This window comes from Mirounga angustirostris, unplaced genomic scaffold, assembly GCF_029215605.1.
Source record: "Mirounga angustirostris isolate CCGP_5_RB_7025 unplaced genomic scaffold, mMirAng1.0.hap1 SCAF_3, whole genome shotgun sequence".
Lineage (NCBI taxonomy): Eukaryota > Metazoa > Chordata > Mammalia > Carnivora > Phocidae > Mirounga > Mirounga angustirostris.
In genome coordinates this window covers 4342854-4361870 of record NW_026991711.1, presented here as the reverse complement: position 1 = coordinate 4361870, position 19017 = coordinate 4342854, and the positions used below count along the sequence as shown (strand labels likewise).

At 43.9% G+C, this 19017-nt stretch overlaps 1 protein-coding gene across 2 annotated transcripts in view; it reads left to right on the top strand.

Moving 5' to 3' along the window:
- The window catches only part of TNFSF13B (TNF superfamily member 13b), a 33143-nt gene extending 29795 nt beyond the window's left edge, over window positions 1–3348 (top strand). For both annotated transcript variants that reach the window (XM_064585909.1, XM_045869700.3), the window contains one exon: window positions 1919–3348. In XM_064585909.1, the coding sequence (XP_064441979.1) occupies window positions 1919–2031 (113 nt within the window). In that variant the 3' untranslated portion in view covers window positions 2032–3348. The remainder of the gene's footprint in view (window positions 1–1918) is intronic.
- The last annotated feature ends 15669 nt before the right edge of the window (window positions 3349–19017 follow it).

The following is a 19017-nucleotide window of genomic DNA, read 5'->3' as shown; positions in this document are numbered from 1 at the left end:
CCTCCGTGCTCACGCTCTCGGCCACACTGCCCAGGGGCCTCGCCTTTTAAGACTAATTCACTAGACCTGAAATCTGTGTTTCAGTGCCGTAGCTCAGTGTTAGGTATGAGAACCGTTCTCCAGGACATTCCAGGTTTGCGATTCTCATCTGTTCTAGCACCAATCTGCTTAAAACCATTAAAAGCTACCTATTAGTACATAAGAGCATGCAGTGCTCCCGTACGTAATAACCTGGAAGAAAATGCAAATGGTCCATTTGAGGAGTCCAGCATAACACCACGCACTGCCCTTACACAAAGCTGGGCCTTACTCACTATTTCACTAACAAATCGAGTGTCTGTTGTAGAGGTTACAGCTGGTTGCTGTAATCTGGAAGAATTGAAATAGCCAAAAACTCAGTGTTAAGAGTTTCAAACAGACCCTACTTGAAAATCGTCGGTTCACACTGACTTTATTTTGAGAGTTAGTATTACTTAATGCTCCGTGATCGATAACCTTTGTCAAAATATTAGATTCTCTTCATTCTTTATGATAACAACTGATTTATCCAACAAGTAAATTCCAGTCTATATTTTTTCATGTAGTCATCAAATGCTTTGCTAATCCTAAAACGTGTGCACATTACCCTTCACGATACCTGAAACTGTTCTTTTGTTTGTTGTCTGTCTTAGTCCATTACAAAAAAAACAAGATCCTTGGAGACAGAATCTTTTGTCATTCTGATCACAGCCCTGTGCGTGTCTAGAAAGTTGTCTGGTACATCGTAAGTTTCGATAAATAAAGACTGACTGGCTGTTGCCTGAGGCGATCTGGGTGCTTTCGGCTTGATGATGGATGTTAACATACATAATATAGTCGTGTAAATACATTTTCACGGCATCTTCACAAAAATGCAACTACTTTTTAAATTGTTGGTTGAAAGTATTAACAACTTCGATGTTATTTTGTTAGTTTCTTTGCTTCTTCTCCCCTGATTGTCCTTTCTTTCCCTTCATGTTTGTCTTTGAAAATGGGGTCCCTACTGATGTACCGAGTGTAGTTCCTGAATTGTATTCTGTGTTCCTGAATCACAGAACACATCATTGTAAATTAGGCACATAAAGATTTATTGGTCAGTTTTGAGAAGCTAAGTATTTTATTGCTTTTGATTACAAGGACAAATATGGTCATTTAAGGACTCATGGAAATATAGAAGGCTATAAAAAATAATCCAAATGACTCCTAACCCCATGGTCTGGACTCCAGAGAAAAACTATGTTAACAGATGGGCTTTGCTAATATGTGGTGTTTTGTTTTTTATTCTTAGTAATATACACACATTCTTAGTAATATACACACACATTTAAGTGTATATTTATGCAGCGTCTATGTGGTAAATACATACTGCATAGTGTGTGTGTACTTTTTGTATTTCTATTTTGTATTTTTATTTAACATCCTTATTTTTTGTATTTCTATTTTTTATTTTATTTAACATCCTTATTTTTTGTATTTCTATTTTGTATTTTTATTTAACATTTTAAACACTATTATAAACCATTTTGTTAATAAAATGAAGCAAAACCACTTTTAACCAGACAATACCCCAACAAGGGATGTGCTATGATTTACTTAACTTTTTTTTCTTCAAATAAGACATTGGTTTCTGTTCAGAGTCTCCATTTTATAGACAGTAGGTGATAAATACATTTATATCTGTTGTAAATCTTTCTGCTCATTTGCTTTAGCTTTTTGTTTTGTTTTGTTTTTAGGCTGGTAGAATAGTAACTGGACTAGAAGTCCGCTCATGTCACTTGAAGTGTGAATGCCTATGTTAACATTTTTCCAAAATAACATCGTTTTATTTAATGCACCCCCCCACACCCTGCCTCCCATATTGTACAACCACTTAAAGTCCCTGTAAATCATTGTTTTCCAGGCATCGCAAAGCTGGAAGAAGGAGATGAGATCCAGCTTGCAATACCACGTGAGGATGCTAAAATATCACGAGATGGGGACGGCACGTTTTTTGGTGCATTGAAGCTTCTGTGACCTACTTACACCTTGTTTGTGGCTGTGTTCCTTCCCTTCTCTGTACCTCTAAGGAGAAGATACTTAACTGGAAATACCAAAAGGAAGAAAAACAGTAGTTACCATAGCCTTTTCTGGGAGCTACTTGTTTTGATTTGCTGATACTAGACCAAAACAGGAAATTTAACAGACAACCACAGCCAAAGGGTGTCATGTGAATTACAAGAACTAGGGCCCGTTTAGGGAAAGCTAGAAGTAGGCTTCTCACTGTAATGCCATGTTGAACGACTTAGTCATGGCTTCTTGACCTGGACGGAGCACAGGTTGCAAGGGGACAAAAATCATTTCTTCCAAAATGGCATTCCATTATCGGCTGCGGAACTAAGTGTCCATGTCTGTCGGACATGAGGACATTCTTGGGGAATCTCAGGATCCAACCTTTCTCTTTATGTTAAGTATGCCCCTCTCCTTTTGCAGTTAGCATTGTGGAAAGTAAAACAAAACAAAAAAAATTATAGAAATCTTGCATTTGACATATGAAAAAGTAATTAAAAGCTTACATTGAAATATATTAAGCAGTTGGACTTAAAATACAGGTACTATTTAAATTCTTCTGGTTTACTTCAAGTCTGCAGTTTTTATCTGTAATATTATATCACCTGATGGACCACCAGATATTTTTCACAAGAGGGAAGTCATTCTCTCGTGTGTCTATCCCTAACGTGTATTTTTTCCTAGCTAATTTCAGTCACTTCAGAAACTTTACCGGGGGGTAATTCCGACTCTTACGCATATGAGCATGAAGTGAAAAAATAGCTCTAATTGTTCTTGTGTAAAAATAAAATCTCCACTAGAAGTTAATGAATACATTTATAATGAATCTATTTGCCCTTTATTTCCTAGTCTTCTGTTTTAAACTGCTGCTATTATCCCAGCCTTTAAAACATACTCATGTTATTAGCTTTACAGAAGTTGAGGTTTCATTAAAGTTCCTGGCGTCCTGAAGGGTGTTTGGTGCCTTGTGCTTGTTACCTGGCTGAGAATATGCCAGAGACACCACCCTCCTTTCCATCTAAAAGAGAATCGTATTCACAAATGCGTCTTTAGGACATCAATCTCCCTTGTTCTGCTTGTCTTTTTTTGTAAATGTCATCGGTTTAAAGAGTTTACTTTATTAAACAGTTTCCTTCTCTAGTTTAAACAGTAGGTGGAAAAAAATAGACCATGGTCTACACTTACTTTCTCCAGTCCACATTGAAATGTGTTTAAGAATATGCTTTTCAAAACGAAACAAGAGATGATTTGTATTTTGTGTCTAAGATTAAACGTTGTTTAAAGCTCTGATGACCACAATTTTGGCTTTCTGGTTAAAATCAAATATATTTTGCAACTTACTGTGTTTTACAAAATTATAATTTAAAAGTATAGGCCGAGCAGGAGTCCTGATCTAGGAGGTGAGTCATAGTCCTAGTGTTGCTGCTAACTTGAATCACCAAATAAAAAAACTTCGTGCCTTCTGCCTGGCCTTTTGATTGAGTTTGGTTAACACCACTCATATTTTGGTTTCTCTCCACGTACCTAAATGCCATTTTAAAGATTCAGTGCGGGGGCGCCCGGATGGTATGACCAGTTGAGCCTCAGACTCGGTTTCGGCTCAGGTCATGATCTCGGGGTCATGAGATCGAGCCCGGCGTCTGGCTCTGTGCTCAGTGGGGAGTCTGCCTGAGACTCTCTCCCTCTCCCTCTGCCCGCCCCCCCACAGGCACGCTCTCTCTCCCTCTCTATACAATAAATACATCTTTAAAAATAAGTAAATAAGAATTCAGCGCACACTCGTAAAACATTATAAAGTAATACGTGTTAGGGTGGGAAACAAAGCATTTGCAATTGTGAATGTCTTACATGTTTCAAAAAGTAAATAAGAATTCAGCGCACACTCGTAAAACATTATAAAGTAATACGTGTTAGGGTGGGAAACAAAGCATTTGCAATTGTGAATGTCTTACATGTTTCAAAAAGTAAATAAGAATTCAGCGCACACTCGTAAAACATTATAAAGTAATACGTGTTAGGGTGGGAAACAAAGCATTTGCAATTGTGAATGTCTTACATGTTTCAAAAAGTAAATAAGAATTCAGCGCACACTCGTAAAACATTATAAAGTAATACGTGTTAGGGTGGGAAACAAAGCATTTGCAATTGTGAATGTCTTACATGTTTCAAAAAGTAAATAAGAATTCAGCGCACACTCGTAAAACATTATAAAGTAATACGTGTTAGGGTGGGAAACAAAGCATTTGCAATTGTGAATGTCTTACATGTTTCAAAAAGTAAATAAGAATTCAGCGCACACTCGTAAAACATTATAAAGTAATACGTGTTAGGGTGGGAAACAAAGCATTTGCAATTGTGAATGTCTTACATGTTTCAAAAAGTAAATAAGAATTCAGCGCACACTCGTAAAACATTATAAAGTAATACGTGTTAGGGTGGGAAACAAAGCATTTGCAATTGTGAATGTCTTACATGTTTCAAAAAGTAAATAAGAATTCAGCGCACACTCGTAAAACATTATAAAGTAATACGTGTTAGGGTGGGAAACAAAGCATTTGCAATTGTGAATGTCTTACATGTTTCAAAAAGTAAATAAGAATTCAGCGCACACTCGTAAAACATTATAAAGTAATACGTGTTAGGGTGGGAAACAAAGCATTTGCAATTGTGAATGTCTTACATGTTTCAAAAAGTAAATAAGAATTCAGCGCACACTCGTAAAACATTATAAAGTAATACGTGTTAGGGTGGGAAACAAAGCATTTGCAATTGTGAATGTCTTACATGTTTCAAAAAGTAAATAAGAATTCAGCGCACACTCGTAAAACATTATAAAGTAATACGTGTTAGGGTGGGAAACAAAGCATTTGCAATTGTGAATGTCTTACATGTTTCAAAAAGTAAATAAGAATTCAGCGCACACTCGTAAAACATTATAAAGTAATACGTGTTAGGGTGGGAAACAAAGCATTTGCAATTGTGAATGTCTTACATGTTTCAAAAAGAGTTTGTTCACGTCGACACTCCAGAGACAGGTACAAAGCAAGGAGTTCTTAGAGCATGTGGGCCGGGAAGATCGTGTTCCGGACCGACAGGCCTGCGCGCCAGGCCCCTGCGGTCTACAGCTGCCTCCCGTTCCTCTTCCACGACTCAGCGCAGTTCATCAGCAGGTGATGCATTCCGCCACATCAAGTATTCCTAACGTGTCTTTTGCTTTGAGTTTAACCAGCGATAAATGTGAATCCCGTCTTGCTCGAGGGTGCAACCGTGAGGGAAGTCGGAGTGGTTCAGGAGGGGTTTATTTAGCAGTGAGGAGACGGGCGAAGGGGGGGTAACCCCGTGGTGGTGGGTGGGGGTCTCCACGGGGGCAGCGGCGCTCCCGCGTCCCTTTCCCTAGCTTTCTCCCAGTTGGCTCTGGGAGAAATGATGTGGCCGTGGGATCTCCTGTAAGGGATCGTTCCTAAGGTTAAGTGTAGGGGCCCGGACGCAGGCGCTTGTCTTACTCGCAACCTCGGGAAGGGTGCTGATAACTGGGTCCTCGAGGGTGTTGGCTTGCCCGCCCGTGCGGGACGGACGGACGGACGGACGAGCCAGCAAGCCCCGGCCGAGTGACAGGCCGCCCCGCCGGGCCCCGGAGAGATGGGCGCCCCTTCTCCGCCCTGTGCCGAGCGGGGCTCTTCCCCGCCCGCCTGGCTGCGAGCGTGCGGGGCGCGCAGCGTCTCGTTACAAGACCTTCGCGAATCGCCTCGTAACGAGCCCGGGTCGGGCTCGCCGGTCCCGGGAGAGGCTGTAACCCGGAGCCCCGCTCCCACCGGCAGCTGCCCGTTCGCTTGGCTCCCGCGTGGCTTCCCGGGGAAGAGAAGTATCAACATATATTTAGATGTATGTAGGCCCATTACATGAAACAGCGCGTCTAAACTTCGTGCGAGCCTTCTCTGGAAGCATCCGGGAAGACCTGCGTACACATCTCTGCGGCACGCATCCCCGGGAGCCCGACTGCCCTGACCTAGGCTGTGCCTGGGGCCGACTTCAGCAAATAGGCCGGGACGCTCCCCGAACGGCACACCGCGGAAAACCGCGCGGAAGCAGGCTCCTGGAGGCGACCCCCCCGGGCTGGTTCCTGTCCGCCCACTGCAGACCCCACGCGGCTCTCGGGGCACCTGTCCCCGGTCGGGCCCCCACGAGGATGCCGGCGCTTACCAGATACACTCCACTGCCGATCATCTGCAGTCGCTTCCACAAATCAGGTCTGTAACCTCGCATACGTTGGGTTAACTTTTACAAACTGATCACGGTTAAAAGGGAGGGGCCCAAGATCCTGGTCTTGCTGATACCCTTTGGGGCTCCTCGTCTTCCGGGGGCGATGCACGGGAGTGAGGGGCCCGTGCGAGGTCAGCGATGCCACACAGTGGGGCCGTGGTCCCTGCTCAACTGTGGCCAGACCAACTTTCAGGCTTGGTTTGAGGTCCTCACCTTCACCACCGTCCTTACTCAAGCCAGCTAAGTCTTGGGCTGTTTTAAAAATGATGCAATGAAATTATGTTTAAGATCACTTAAAAATAAAGACAATCAAATAAAATCATATACGTATATTAAGAATGTAGCACCAGTACGGATTTCTTGCTTATGTAGATTTATTTTTACAATCTTATGCTGGTATGATCCTTACCAATACTTAGAACGATTTATCTAGAAGATAGCCTACCTTCTCTGCTCACGTAATTCCATGCATGTGGAAAGTGTGGGGCAGTTGTTCTTTTTTGTTGTTTAATCTTTTTTTTTTTTTTTTAAAGTCCTGCTGCAGTCACACACTGTTTTTAAAACTAATCACAAAGATGGGAACTAATGGGCTTTCAGGAAGGAGAGGGGAGCTGCATCTGATCCAGAAATGGTTGATACGACGCTTTGGATATTGAACTGTCCATTGAGACCACCCAATGGTTACTTAACTTGTCATTTTAGAGGAATAAACAAAGGAGAACTACAATTCAAAAACAGTGATACACCTCATATGCAACAGAACAATTTCTGTGTCTCACTTTTTCCCTCTATATAAAACTAGCAATTTTTTCACAAATGCACACACACACTGGAAAGCAGCCCTTGAAGATGGAGCTGCTTCTTGGCCACTCCGGAGGCTCCTAATCTTGGTTTAATCCTCTGCTGCCCCGTCTTGAGATTTGTAATAATTTTTGAGCAAGGGGTCCTGCATTTTTGTTTTGCACTGGGCCCTGGAAATTAGGGAGTGGTCCTGCTTGAAGCTCTTGGAGAAGGAGTACAGGGTGCTAAGTAAGGGCACATCTCTAGGGCTGTGCCCCTGGAGTCCACGTCCCTGTTGGGCTGTTCTCTGGGTGTATCGTTTGGGATTCGGGGATTGCAGTACCGCTGAACTCCCGCCGCTGCTGGGAGAGATAAAGGAACATGTGAAAACACCTAGAATAGTGCCTGGCATATTATACGTGCAGAATGTTGTTGCTTGAAAGATACACACATACACACAGAGAGAAGGGATTGCAATTGGAATTCAAAAGAAGTAAAGAGACGTGCACTGTTTGGTTTTATTTTAGCAGAAGATCCGAAAGCTAAATTGGCAGGAAATTGAAGAAATCTGGTTTTGTCGTTTGGTTTTCAGATATCTTGAATAGACCAAAAATAAAAAGAGAAGAAAGAAAGAAATGAGAAAGAGAAAGCAGCCCCCACCACCCCCAGGGTTGGGAACACCATGCCGGCCCTTCTTCAGGTCCCAGAAGGACACCTGCTTCTACCCCACGGTGCCGATGGGACAGAAAATGGTTCTGACTACATCCTGCCCTGGAGGTTAAGCATTTCCAGGATTTAGGGGACAGGTGGGGCAAGAGTGTCAGTGTGGGAGCCAAAGCTGCCCTAAATTTAACCCGATAGGAGTAAAGAACCAGGATCCAGGGGAGCAGGTGGGAGTGGCAAGAAAACGGGGTAGGGGGTTGATGAGAAGGAAAACGTCCACAGGAAAGAGTCTCCTGGGCCCTGGGGGTGCCCATACGAGCCCAGCTTGCAGGTGTGAGCAGGGACAAGGGGCGTAGACAAGGGGACTCTGCTCACCACCCCCTGCACATGGCTCTCTCCAAACGCTGAGGGCCAGTTGGTCCTCCTTAAGAGGTCTCATCGGTGAGGGAGGCCCCGTTGGGGTCCGCAGTCACCAGCTGGAGCAGGAGTGAGTCACATGGGGATGAAAACAGCCACACTTTGATTTGCATTTCGGATACGTTTACTGCATCATACATGAGATTTGACTCCCTTGGAAGTTAAGACAAACTGATGGTTTTGTTAAGTGTAAACCTCTGAGCTGATAGGACTGCCAAGTGAGAGTGCAAAAATCACAGCAAAAAGGAACAGGATGTTTGCTGAACAGCATCGCTTGCTGAGGACTCCTCTCGGCCACCTTGGAGGCTGTCCTCCAGCCTCGGAGCAAACTCCCCCGGAGAAGGCAGCCTGCTTCCATGTCGCCCTCCGTGTATCCGTGTGTCCTGCGCTGGGGACACCTGCCTCACCACGTGCGCACACCGACGCTCACCAGGCGCTCACCTGCACCCCTTGTGCAAGTCTGGGAAGCTGCAGGCGGTTTCATTTCCGAAACTGCAGACTGATTGGCATCCTGGCTGCTGGCCGATGTTGTCCCGGGGAGTGGGTCCCACAGCTGCTCAAGAAAGTAGAGCCCCCACCTCCGCATATGCGGTGGAAGAGACCCCGCACTTCCCAACGCAGCACCTGGGTGTGAACAATACGGACGCTCCCAAGTAAGGAAGCGTAAAGAGAGTAGACATTTCTATACAAGAGGGAAAAATAAAAAATAAAGACACCCCTCCCACACACACACACGAAATCCGAAAAAAAGGAGACTAAGAGAAAGAGGGAGGAAGGAAAAAAAAAGAACGAAGAAACATTTTCAATATGCAAGGAGCTAGAGGATAAAATCAATGGATAGAACTTACAGAATTTTTTTCTTTTTTAAAAAATTTTATTAAGGTACAAATTACATACTATAAAATTTACTCGTATAAAGTGCAAAATTCAATATTTTTTTAAATGAATTTGAAAAGCTGTGCAGAAAGTTACAGAATTTAGTTAAAAACATTAGGAACTTGAGATTATATTTCCAGGAAGGAAGGGGAGGGGCTCCGAGGAAGATTAAAACAACAATAACAGCCTTTTAAAGAAAATATGCGAACCATCCTTTATTATTTTAGAGTAGGTTTAGGTTTAGGAAAGTTTACAAAGGGAGCACAGAAGGTTCTAGATATGCCTCACCCAGGTTCCCGTACTCTTCATGTCCTGTTCCTTACATCTTCACAACCAAGAAAGGACCCCTACATATTACTATTCACTGAACTTCACACTTGACTAGGATTTCATTATGTTTCCACTGCTGTCCATTTTATTTCCAGAATCCAGCCCAGGGCACGTCTTTGCCTTCAGGGCTCACGTCTCCTTTGCCTTCTCTGGTCCAAGTTTCTCAAATTTTCCTTGGTTTCATGGCCCGCGCAGTTTGGAGGAGTATTGGCCAGCTGTTTTGCAGGAGGTCCCTCAGTCTGGATTTGTCTGATCTTTTTCTCAGGTCGGAATCGAGCTGATATGCGTTTGGGGGAAGAATCCCAAAGAGGTGGAGTATAAAATAAATCCTATAAAATCAGAAATACACGATCGTCTGGCCAGGTCGTGTTTGCCAAGCTCCCAAGGGACTACTTTTAAATTCACGTATTTCCGGGCGCCTGGGTGGCTCAGTCGTTAAGCGTCTGCCTTCGGCTCAGGTCATGATCCCAGGATCCTGGGATTGAGTCCCACATCGGGGTCCCTGCTCGGCAAGAAGCCTGCTTCTCCCTCTCCCATTCCCCCTGCTTGGGTTACTGCTCTCGCTCTCTCTCTCTCTCTGTCAAATAAATAAATAAAATCTTTAAAAAAATAAAAAAATAAATTCACATATTTCCTCTAGTATGAAACTATTAACTATACATGCTACATTTATTTGGAAACAAACCCACAAAATGTTCATTGTGGGCAATGAACCGCCCTGCCTTTGCCTTGCTGAGGTGTTATACCCAGTACAACCACTAGAGGGAAGCACTAGAACAACGAACGGGAGGGTCTGCATCAGACTCCAGTGTGATTTAACCTACAGAGCCACCCAGGCACTCCAGACTCCAGTGTGATTTAAAGAGAGAAGTATTAAGAATGATAAAACCAGAAGCTGGAAGAACGTTAAAATACAAGCCAGACCCTGTTAGTGTTTCCTCAAATCATATTCAACTTTTTAAAAAAGATTTTATTTTATTTATTTGACAGAGAGAGAGACAGCGAGAGGGAACTCAAGCAGGGGGAGTGGGAGAGGGAGAAGCAGGCTTCCTGCAGAGCAGGGAGCTCGATGTGGGGGCTCGATCCCAGGACCCTGGGACCATGACCCCAGCCGAAGGCAGACGCTTAATGACGGAGCCACCCAGGCGCCCCTCATATTCAACTTTTAAGGAAAAGATGCAGGATCACAACTTCGGCTCTGTTCCTGCATGATGGACATGATTCTTGCTGAGTTGTAGGAAATGGTTTGCAAACCTGGGAACTTTGGCAAAGGTATAGTCCCGGAAAGTCAGGGCAGAGGGAAAGAATAATGGCAGGGAGAGACGGGGGAGGGAGGCTGTAGGACAGACTCTCCTAAGTTGGCCCAGGCTTTGTAGAAATCTCTTTGCATCTCTGACTTCTTACTAGGAGATGGTTAGTGATATATTCTGATGCGAACACATTGCAGACAGCTCCCGTTAAATTTTTAAACTACTTATACATTCACTGCAGTAGGCCAGTTTGCACGCATTATCTCATTTTAATTTAAAAAATCAATAGACCATTTGTAGAGCAGTTTTAGAGTTACAGAAAATTCAGCAGAAAGCAGAGTTCCCATACACCCACCCAATCACCACCACCCTAATCCCCCCTATTTTTAACTGATTGTATTAATGTGGTGAATTTGCTACAATTAATCAACAGACACTGATACACGATTATTAGCTAAAGTGCACAGTTTACCTTAGGGTTCACCCTTGGTATTGTGCAATCCTTGGGTTCTGACAAATTCATGATGTCATGTGTCCACCACTGCAGTGTGGTACAGAATCTTTCACTGCCCTGAAAGTCCCCTGGGCTCCACCTTTTCACCCCTCCACACCCCAAACCCCTGACAACCACTGATTTTTTTTTCTCTCTGCCTTTTCCAGAATGTGAGAGAGTTTGGATCACACCATATGTAGCCTCTTGAGACCAGCTTCTTTCACGTAGTAATGTGCCTTTAAGGTTCTCTAGGGCTTTCTGCAGTTGGATGGCTTGTTTCTTTTTACTGCTGAATAATATTCCACTGTCTGAATGATCCAGTTTATCTGTTTGCCTATTGAGGGACATCTGAGTTGCTTCCAAATTTGGGCAACTGTGAATAAAGCAGCTATAAACATTTGTGTGCGGACTTCTGTGTGGATCTATGTTTTAAACTCATTTGGGCAAATAGCAAGGAACACGATTTCTGGAACATACAGGTAAGAGTATGCTTAGCTTTGTAAGAAACCACCAAACTGTCTTCCAAAGTGGCAGCACCATTTTGCATTCCCAACGGCCATGAAGGAGCATTCTTGTTGCTCCACTTCCTCACAGTATTTGCTGTGAGTAGAGTTATTTCATTTGCAATTAATTTGCAGTTCCCTCATGTCAGAGGACGTGGAGCATCTTTCATATGGTTGTTTGCCATCTGGTTATCTTCTTTGGCGAGGTGTCTGTTGAGCTTTTTTGCCCACTGTCCAATTGGTACGTTCCTTTTCTAATAGTTGAGTTTTAAAAGCTCTGTGTATATTTTTGATGCAAGTCCTTTATCAGATGTGTGTTTTGCTAAGATTTTGTTCTAGGCTGTGATTTCTCTTCTTATTCTCTTATCTATTTTAGTTTTTGCAACAACTCTGTGATGAAGGGGTTATGGTCATTAACTGGGGAAATCGGGTCCTGGAGAAGTTATGTATATCATCCAAGCTCTCAAACACTACAGTACAGTGGATCTGGAATGTGAACCCCGATGGGGCACTTCTTTGCCCAGTGTTCAGTGCTCATTAGCTTTGCACACAGGCCATTGGTGCTTGACTGAGGTCAATTGTGATGTGGGGACCTTAATACTTGTCCATTTGCCATCCACATTATGCTAGATCCTAAAGCTTACTTAGAAATGCAGTGAGTTAGCAATAGCAGGTGCTTAAAAATAGACTTTTAAATGCTGTAAAATCAAATCCAGCCTCAAAAGAGTTGCATTCAGACCGACAGTGGGGATTTTTCAATGTCAGAGAAGAGAATGGTTTCTGGAAAGATCGCATAAAATTCCACTAAAACTTAAACAAGGGGATTTTAGTGGTTTTCTTGGAGGAAATGAAAGTGAATCTTCAGGAGTGGAGGCATGGGGTTAACCGGCCTTATTTTAGATCCCTTTGGCCTGGAAATTTCCAGGCAGAGAGCTATAAACTTCACTTAATCAAACACAGAAGAAAATGTGGATGAGCTACATTGTGAATGCATTATCAACTGGACCAATTTTTCTAAAAACCAAACAAACAGAAGGAGAGAGCAAGAGAGAAGAGGACCTGGAAAGCGAGGTGGGGGTGGAGGGAGATGGTGTTACCTCAAATATTTGAAATATTTTCTTGAAGAAAGAGCATGAGTTCCTTTGTCCTGCATTAACTCCAAAGTGCACAATGAGACTCCATGTGAGATAAATTTTTCTTTCAACACAAGGAAATTTTTTTTTTTTCTGGAAATACAGCTGCCCCTGCCTAGAATCAGCTACCTTACCATCAGTCAGAAGAGTCTGGGTGGATGAGCATTTCCCATACTCCCCGTGTGCAGAGCTCACCATCTAATCTGTGGGCCTCCGGGCAGGGCCAGCATCGGAGGGCAGAGCCCCAGGGGAGGAGGCCTGGCCTCCACAGGCGCCCATGGCTGAACTAGTGCCTCTGAGCATGGAGCCTGGAGTCACCTGTCAGCGGGTAGAGTCACGGGTGGGAGTTGGGAAAAACAGAGAGAAGACATACAATTGGCGAGCAGTTCTGATGACAAAAGAGAATCCTTTTCGAGCAATCTGCTGAGGAGAGGGAAGGAGCATCCCGCAAGCGCCTGGCCCAAGTCCTGGATCCAGGAGAGGAGCTGGTATGAGGATCTAGAGGAGGGTGGGAGGTGAGGACCAGGCTGGAGACGGTGGGATCCAGCATCACAGCGGAGAGATAGCTTTAGATTCACTTCACCTGAGGACTCTGGGAACAATCTAAGGACCGAGCAACGCAGGAGGCAGGAGAGAGAAGGAAAGGCAGCGCTGTGCCCAGAGAGAGAGAGAGCGAGAGAAAGAGAGCTTTCTCTGCTTGTCAGGTAAGAGATGAGGGTGCTGACGGCACTGAGCGTGTGGGCTTGGGGCGGGGGCTCTCATCCTCCCGGGTCCCTCTTCATGGGACCCCCTCACCCTCTGGGGACAAGCTGCCCACACTCCACCTGCTGGTGGCTACCTGCAGGGGGTGGTCCTCCTGTCTCCCGGCTCTCCACCCTCCTCCCCGCCCTTCCTCTAGCAGCACAGCCAGGAGGATTAGAATTCCTTTGCTCCCCTGTCCATCAAATCAATGTGAAGGTGCCGAGTGCCTGTGGCCTTCCTTGCTTTATGAAGGACCCAGTGGGTCTATTTTCAAGCAGTTACATAAAAGCAATGGCAAGATCGCTTTCAGCAAGTGTTTTCATGAACGGCTTCATGAGCTGTCCACAGTGAGCTGTAGAAACTGTGGGAGGCAGGTGGGCCCTTCCTCCTCCAGGCCCAGCCCCCCACCCCGGCCGACACCCCCACTGCTGGTCTGCAAGTCACTCAAGAGCTGACAATCTCCCCCTGAGTGCTGACAAAGCAGGTCCTGTTGATGGGACTCTTGCAAGTCCCGTTGAAGTTCCTGATGTCAACTCCATTCAAGCTCCAGTGATCGTAACACGCACATCGTTTCCTGAAACGCATTGCCTACTTCATGGCACAGAAGGCATCTCCGTCCCTGCCTCCTTTCACTTCTAATTAGCTTTTCAGATTCATAATGAATTAAGTTTAATAGGCCCTGAGCCTAGAGGCAGCCTCGTTACATTTCACTCTCTTTAGTGTGAACTGGCCTAGCCACGCATCACTAGGAGTGAACGGATTTATCCGTATTGTGAATTGTATGAATAATATACTATCAAATATGAGAATTTTAATGGTTGTATTATTAATATCTGAAATAGTATAATTTTAATGATTGGGTTATTCATATCAATCTCGGAGTTCCAAATCATCAGTTTTCTTTTAAATTAATGCACTGGACCAAAACAATGAGACAATATGGGGCATATTTGGTATTTCAAGGACCATTTCCATTTTACACTTTAACTAAAGAAGCCCTCGGTAAATCTTCACCCACACACTTTTCTTTGAACTTACCATCTATGAATTAATCATGGTGGAATGGTATGTGTACATATCTGAAATAGCTTTGGGATGGAATCCCTTCTATTTTGCTGTGTTTCATTCAACATTAAGTACCAGTATGTCCGTTTGACTAGGAAGTCACTTTCTTTGCCATGAAGATTTCACATCTCTCTCCATTTAAGATTGCTTACGCCTTCCTCTGAAATGAGACAGAACTTCATTTCCACATTTTTGATGCATCATATTACATTAACTTGAAAAGCGACATGGAACTGTGGCTTACTAAGACACGCGGCTCCGTCCTGCTCACGGTGGCTGTGGCGTCATCTACACCCACATGTCCTCTGTCACTAGGCTGGTGCTGATCAGGGAGGGCAAAGGCAATCCCTACCTTACCTTTCTACCACCATCGCTTAGCTCAGTGTTTTGTTTATAAAAGTTGCCAGTTTATGTTTCTTGATTGAGGAAACTAATTATTAAAGGAATGAAGTGTCTTATAAACTCTAACTTAGGGGAAACCAGGAAAGCCATGTTCTTGACCCGTGTCCATTTCTTTCTATATGTTAATGTCAGTTTGTAAAGAGATACGGCACTTTCATTGTGCATCATCTAAGGTCTTATTGGGAGGAATAACATATTTTTTACATTTCAAGTAAATAGAGGGGATTAAGAGCACATGCAGTGTTGTCTCCTGTATCCACAAGTATCCAGGGGTCAACAGAGCGGGTCGACATCACTTGGCATTGAGCTAGTAATAAAAATGACTCCAGACAAGTCACCGTTCAGATAACAAAGATTTGCTGTAAAGATTTGATAATGCTGTTTTTGTTCCTTATGGATAAACTTTATGAGAGGTTGTGACAATTATTTCTCTCATCTCTGTTCTTGTCCTAGAAAAGGCTAACTGGTGAAGTACTATAACCATCAATATGGTTGAATTAGGAAGCTTAGGGTGTATGCACTTGGCTTACTCTCCCCTCTTCATTGTGCATACCCCGTCCTTCTGCGGTTTCTGGTAAGGATGGGAATGACGGTCAGAAGTAGTCGTAGTCGGGGGGCTTCTGCCACAGGATCTCTATGACATCCCCACTAAAGGACTAAGTCTCCGCTAGACAAAACCCCAGAAGAAAACAGTTATAGAACCTGGACATGCCCAAAACCGTTACCTGGAGGCTGGTGACAGGTAAGGAGGAGCTGACAGATGCCCACGGGGATGGGGGGCGGTGCACATTTTCTTGGAGAAGGGGAGATGGACTATATCAGGAACTTTCTCTGGAGGGTTGTGGGGCACATGTGGAAAAAGCCAGTCTTATTCTCTAGGAAGTCAGAAAAGAGCTGGTAAAATGTAGCTGTTGAGGAGAGCTGGGAATGTTGAAAGGAAAAGGTCTGGGAATGGATGTCTGAAGCCGACCTGCCCACTTCTCTCTCTGACCCCTGACACACTCATGCAAACTCAAAGCACAGAGCTAAAAAGAAAATACCTGAACGGAGACCAGACCTCTGTCCAAGACATAGTTCAAACTCAGCAAACACCATTTTGTGCCACTCCCGAAATTCACCAACCCACATGCATAAAGATTTGAATGGCATGGAAGGATTTCCTGATAGAAAAGAAACATGGGGGTAAATGAGGGTCAGAAAAGCCTGATTTGACAGTAACTGAGTATTTCATCTATTTTCTAGGCTCATCTATTTTCAACTCGCTTGCTTTTTTTTTTTTAATAAGCAATTTCAAAAGAAAAGTGCCCTATCAAATTATCTTTTAAGATTTTCATGGCAGGTTGTTGGTGGATTCACAATTTGTGAAATCACTTTTATTCCCTCTACATAATTACTTTTTCATGTATTTATTTATTATTATTATTTTTTTAGAGAGGAGAGTGAGTGAGAGAGAAGGAGAGAGGGAATCCTAAGCAGAGTCCACACCTAGTTTAGAGCCCAACGTGGAGCTCGATCCCACAACCCTGAGATCATGACCTGAGCCGAAATCAAGGGTCAGATGATTAACCGACTGAACCACCCAGGCACCCCGCATTCATTTATTACTAGCATGTTTTTGTTTTTATTTTTGTTTGCTGGAAAACACTTAACCTTTACTTATTCGCTTAGATTTTGGTTTCCTTGCATTCAGTGTCTTGTGTTGGCACATCCAGTCACATCTTTCATTGCTTCATGAGTTAGACTTTTCCTGAGACAGATATACATCTGTTAAAATCTCACACCAGTCAATCTGGTGGTTCATAATCACCATATCCTTTTTGGTGGACATCAGTAGTTTCTAACGATTGGAGGAATCCCCCCACCCCACCCCCCAGCAAACTGTCTACCAGGAGATATGCTGCAGAGAGAGAGTATTGAATTCTGCCACACAATCTGACGACCAGTTCTCTGTACTTCAGTGAGTGGTTTGCATGAAAGCTTTACTCAGTTTCAAAATCAACCGTGTTCTGAAGGTAGATATACCAGAGTTTTTGAAGCTGTTTGTCACAGGATCAACCAGAGGGTTGGACCTTTGGCGCCATTTGGAAAGTTAAGCGACTCAGTCACCAGATTTTTGTGCATGATCTTGTAAAGGCAGAGATGCCTAAAACTACGGTCAGCAACCAGATAGCGTGAACACCACACATTTCTCCAACGGAATGTTATGCTAATTCATAATCCTCCAGTGCAGATGTAGATGGTGTTACACGTGGAGCTGGACATTCTAGCCTCTGGACTCTGGAGTCCCGATGAGGGTCTTCAGTCTCCCACCCACATGGAGCGTGTTGCATGCGTCGTCCATCATTGCCTCTCATCCCTCCAGCATGAGTGAGGCCACTTGCCACACAGACCCGTCTCCACGTCTGTGCTGAAATCTATAAACAAATTACAGATCACATCACAGCATCCAGTGAAGTTATGTGACAATAGCTCTTTTAAAGCACTGCAAAATGTTGTAGAGTGCAGGCAGCTTGGTCCCGGAGCAACTGAGGTAGAGGAAGTGAGGTGGCTACGGGAACCACGGGAGGAGAGGGGACATTGGAAAGCAGCTCCCGAGGACGGAGGTGACCGGCCAGAGCCGAGCAGCGGGCCCGGCAGGTGCGGGAGAGCAGAAGCGCTGATGTTGCTATGAGTGCTAGTGGGAGCGGACAGGAGGGCGGGGGGCGGACAGAGGGGGTGGCAAATAGAAAGTACACCGAGAGTTTCATTGTGCCTGTTCAAAATAAAGGAAGAGACAACTCCCCTCTTTTTCCTTAGAAAACGTATAGGTTCTTTCTCTGTACCTCTGAATATATGCCAATCTTTTAAAAGCTAATTCACCAGTTTCCCAACCCTGGCCAATCTTTCTCAAGGACCGGGGAGCCTTCTCTAGGGACGTAGCAACAAGGAAGACAGCCACCCTGTCTCTTGACGCAGAGATGGCTTATTTTCCTTTGTATGAACCCATTTCACTAACTCGGATGGTCACCCTGATGACCAGGCAGATGTAGGATGGACGGTGCGCATGCTGTCAAGCCCGGTCCCTTGAGGACCAGTTACCATGTACCCTGAGAACACGGACGTGGTGGGTTGCACCCGCTCAGCCACACAGAGGGTGAGATTTTCTTCTCTCTTTGCAGTCTCTTAGCAGACTACCTGTTATATGAATCACATTCTGATTTAATGCTTATTCGACAATAACAGTTTCTTTCTGTACTGACTTCGTGGAGAAGATATCTGAGTTGGCGGATTTTGTTTTAAGTTATATTTCCCCACTAAAGGCTAAAGCTTGGGGCAACTTGATTCTTTGATTTCTTTGTTATTTTACCTGCAGCAGGATGATGACATGTTCTCCAAACATTTTCTCTTTGTTTATAGAAATATGGTTTATTTTCCAGCGGGTGAGCATGTTGACCCTCTTGCTTCTGGCTGACCACTGTAACTTAGATGCTCTTTCAGTAACTGCTGACACCTCTGATCAATCTAATTGTTCTCCCTGGCTGAGCCCTGAGGCTTTCAGTCCATCCTTATGTGCCCATTGGTGATGTAATCAATATCGTTTGGCCAAGGGCAAACTCGCCCCCGGGATAATTTAGTCAGAATAATAATGTTAGAGACAATAACGGACACACATAAATTCTTTGAAAAGTGATATTTTTGGTGCACCGTTGGAGTTTTGCAACTCTGTCTTTGAATAGTTTCATCAAATTCTCAGATCTTTATCAATATCTTCAATTTCTTTTTCATAATTTTTTTAATTGATTTAGCCCTATTTTTTAATAGATTGAGAGAAAAAAAATAAAATCATTCCCCCTCCAGAGAACACATCACAATATTAATGACCCAGAGATAAGCACTATGAAGACGTCACAATTCTCAGTGTGTCCGTATCTGGGGATTTCCACACTTCTGCTATTGCAAAGCAAGCAAAGCAGCACAAAGGAATATAGATTTTAAAAAAGTAAATTAGAAAATAATAAAGTAGGGGTGCCTGGATGGCTCAGTTGTTAAGCATCTGCCTT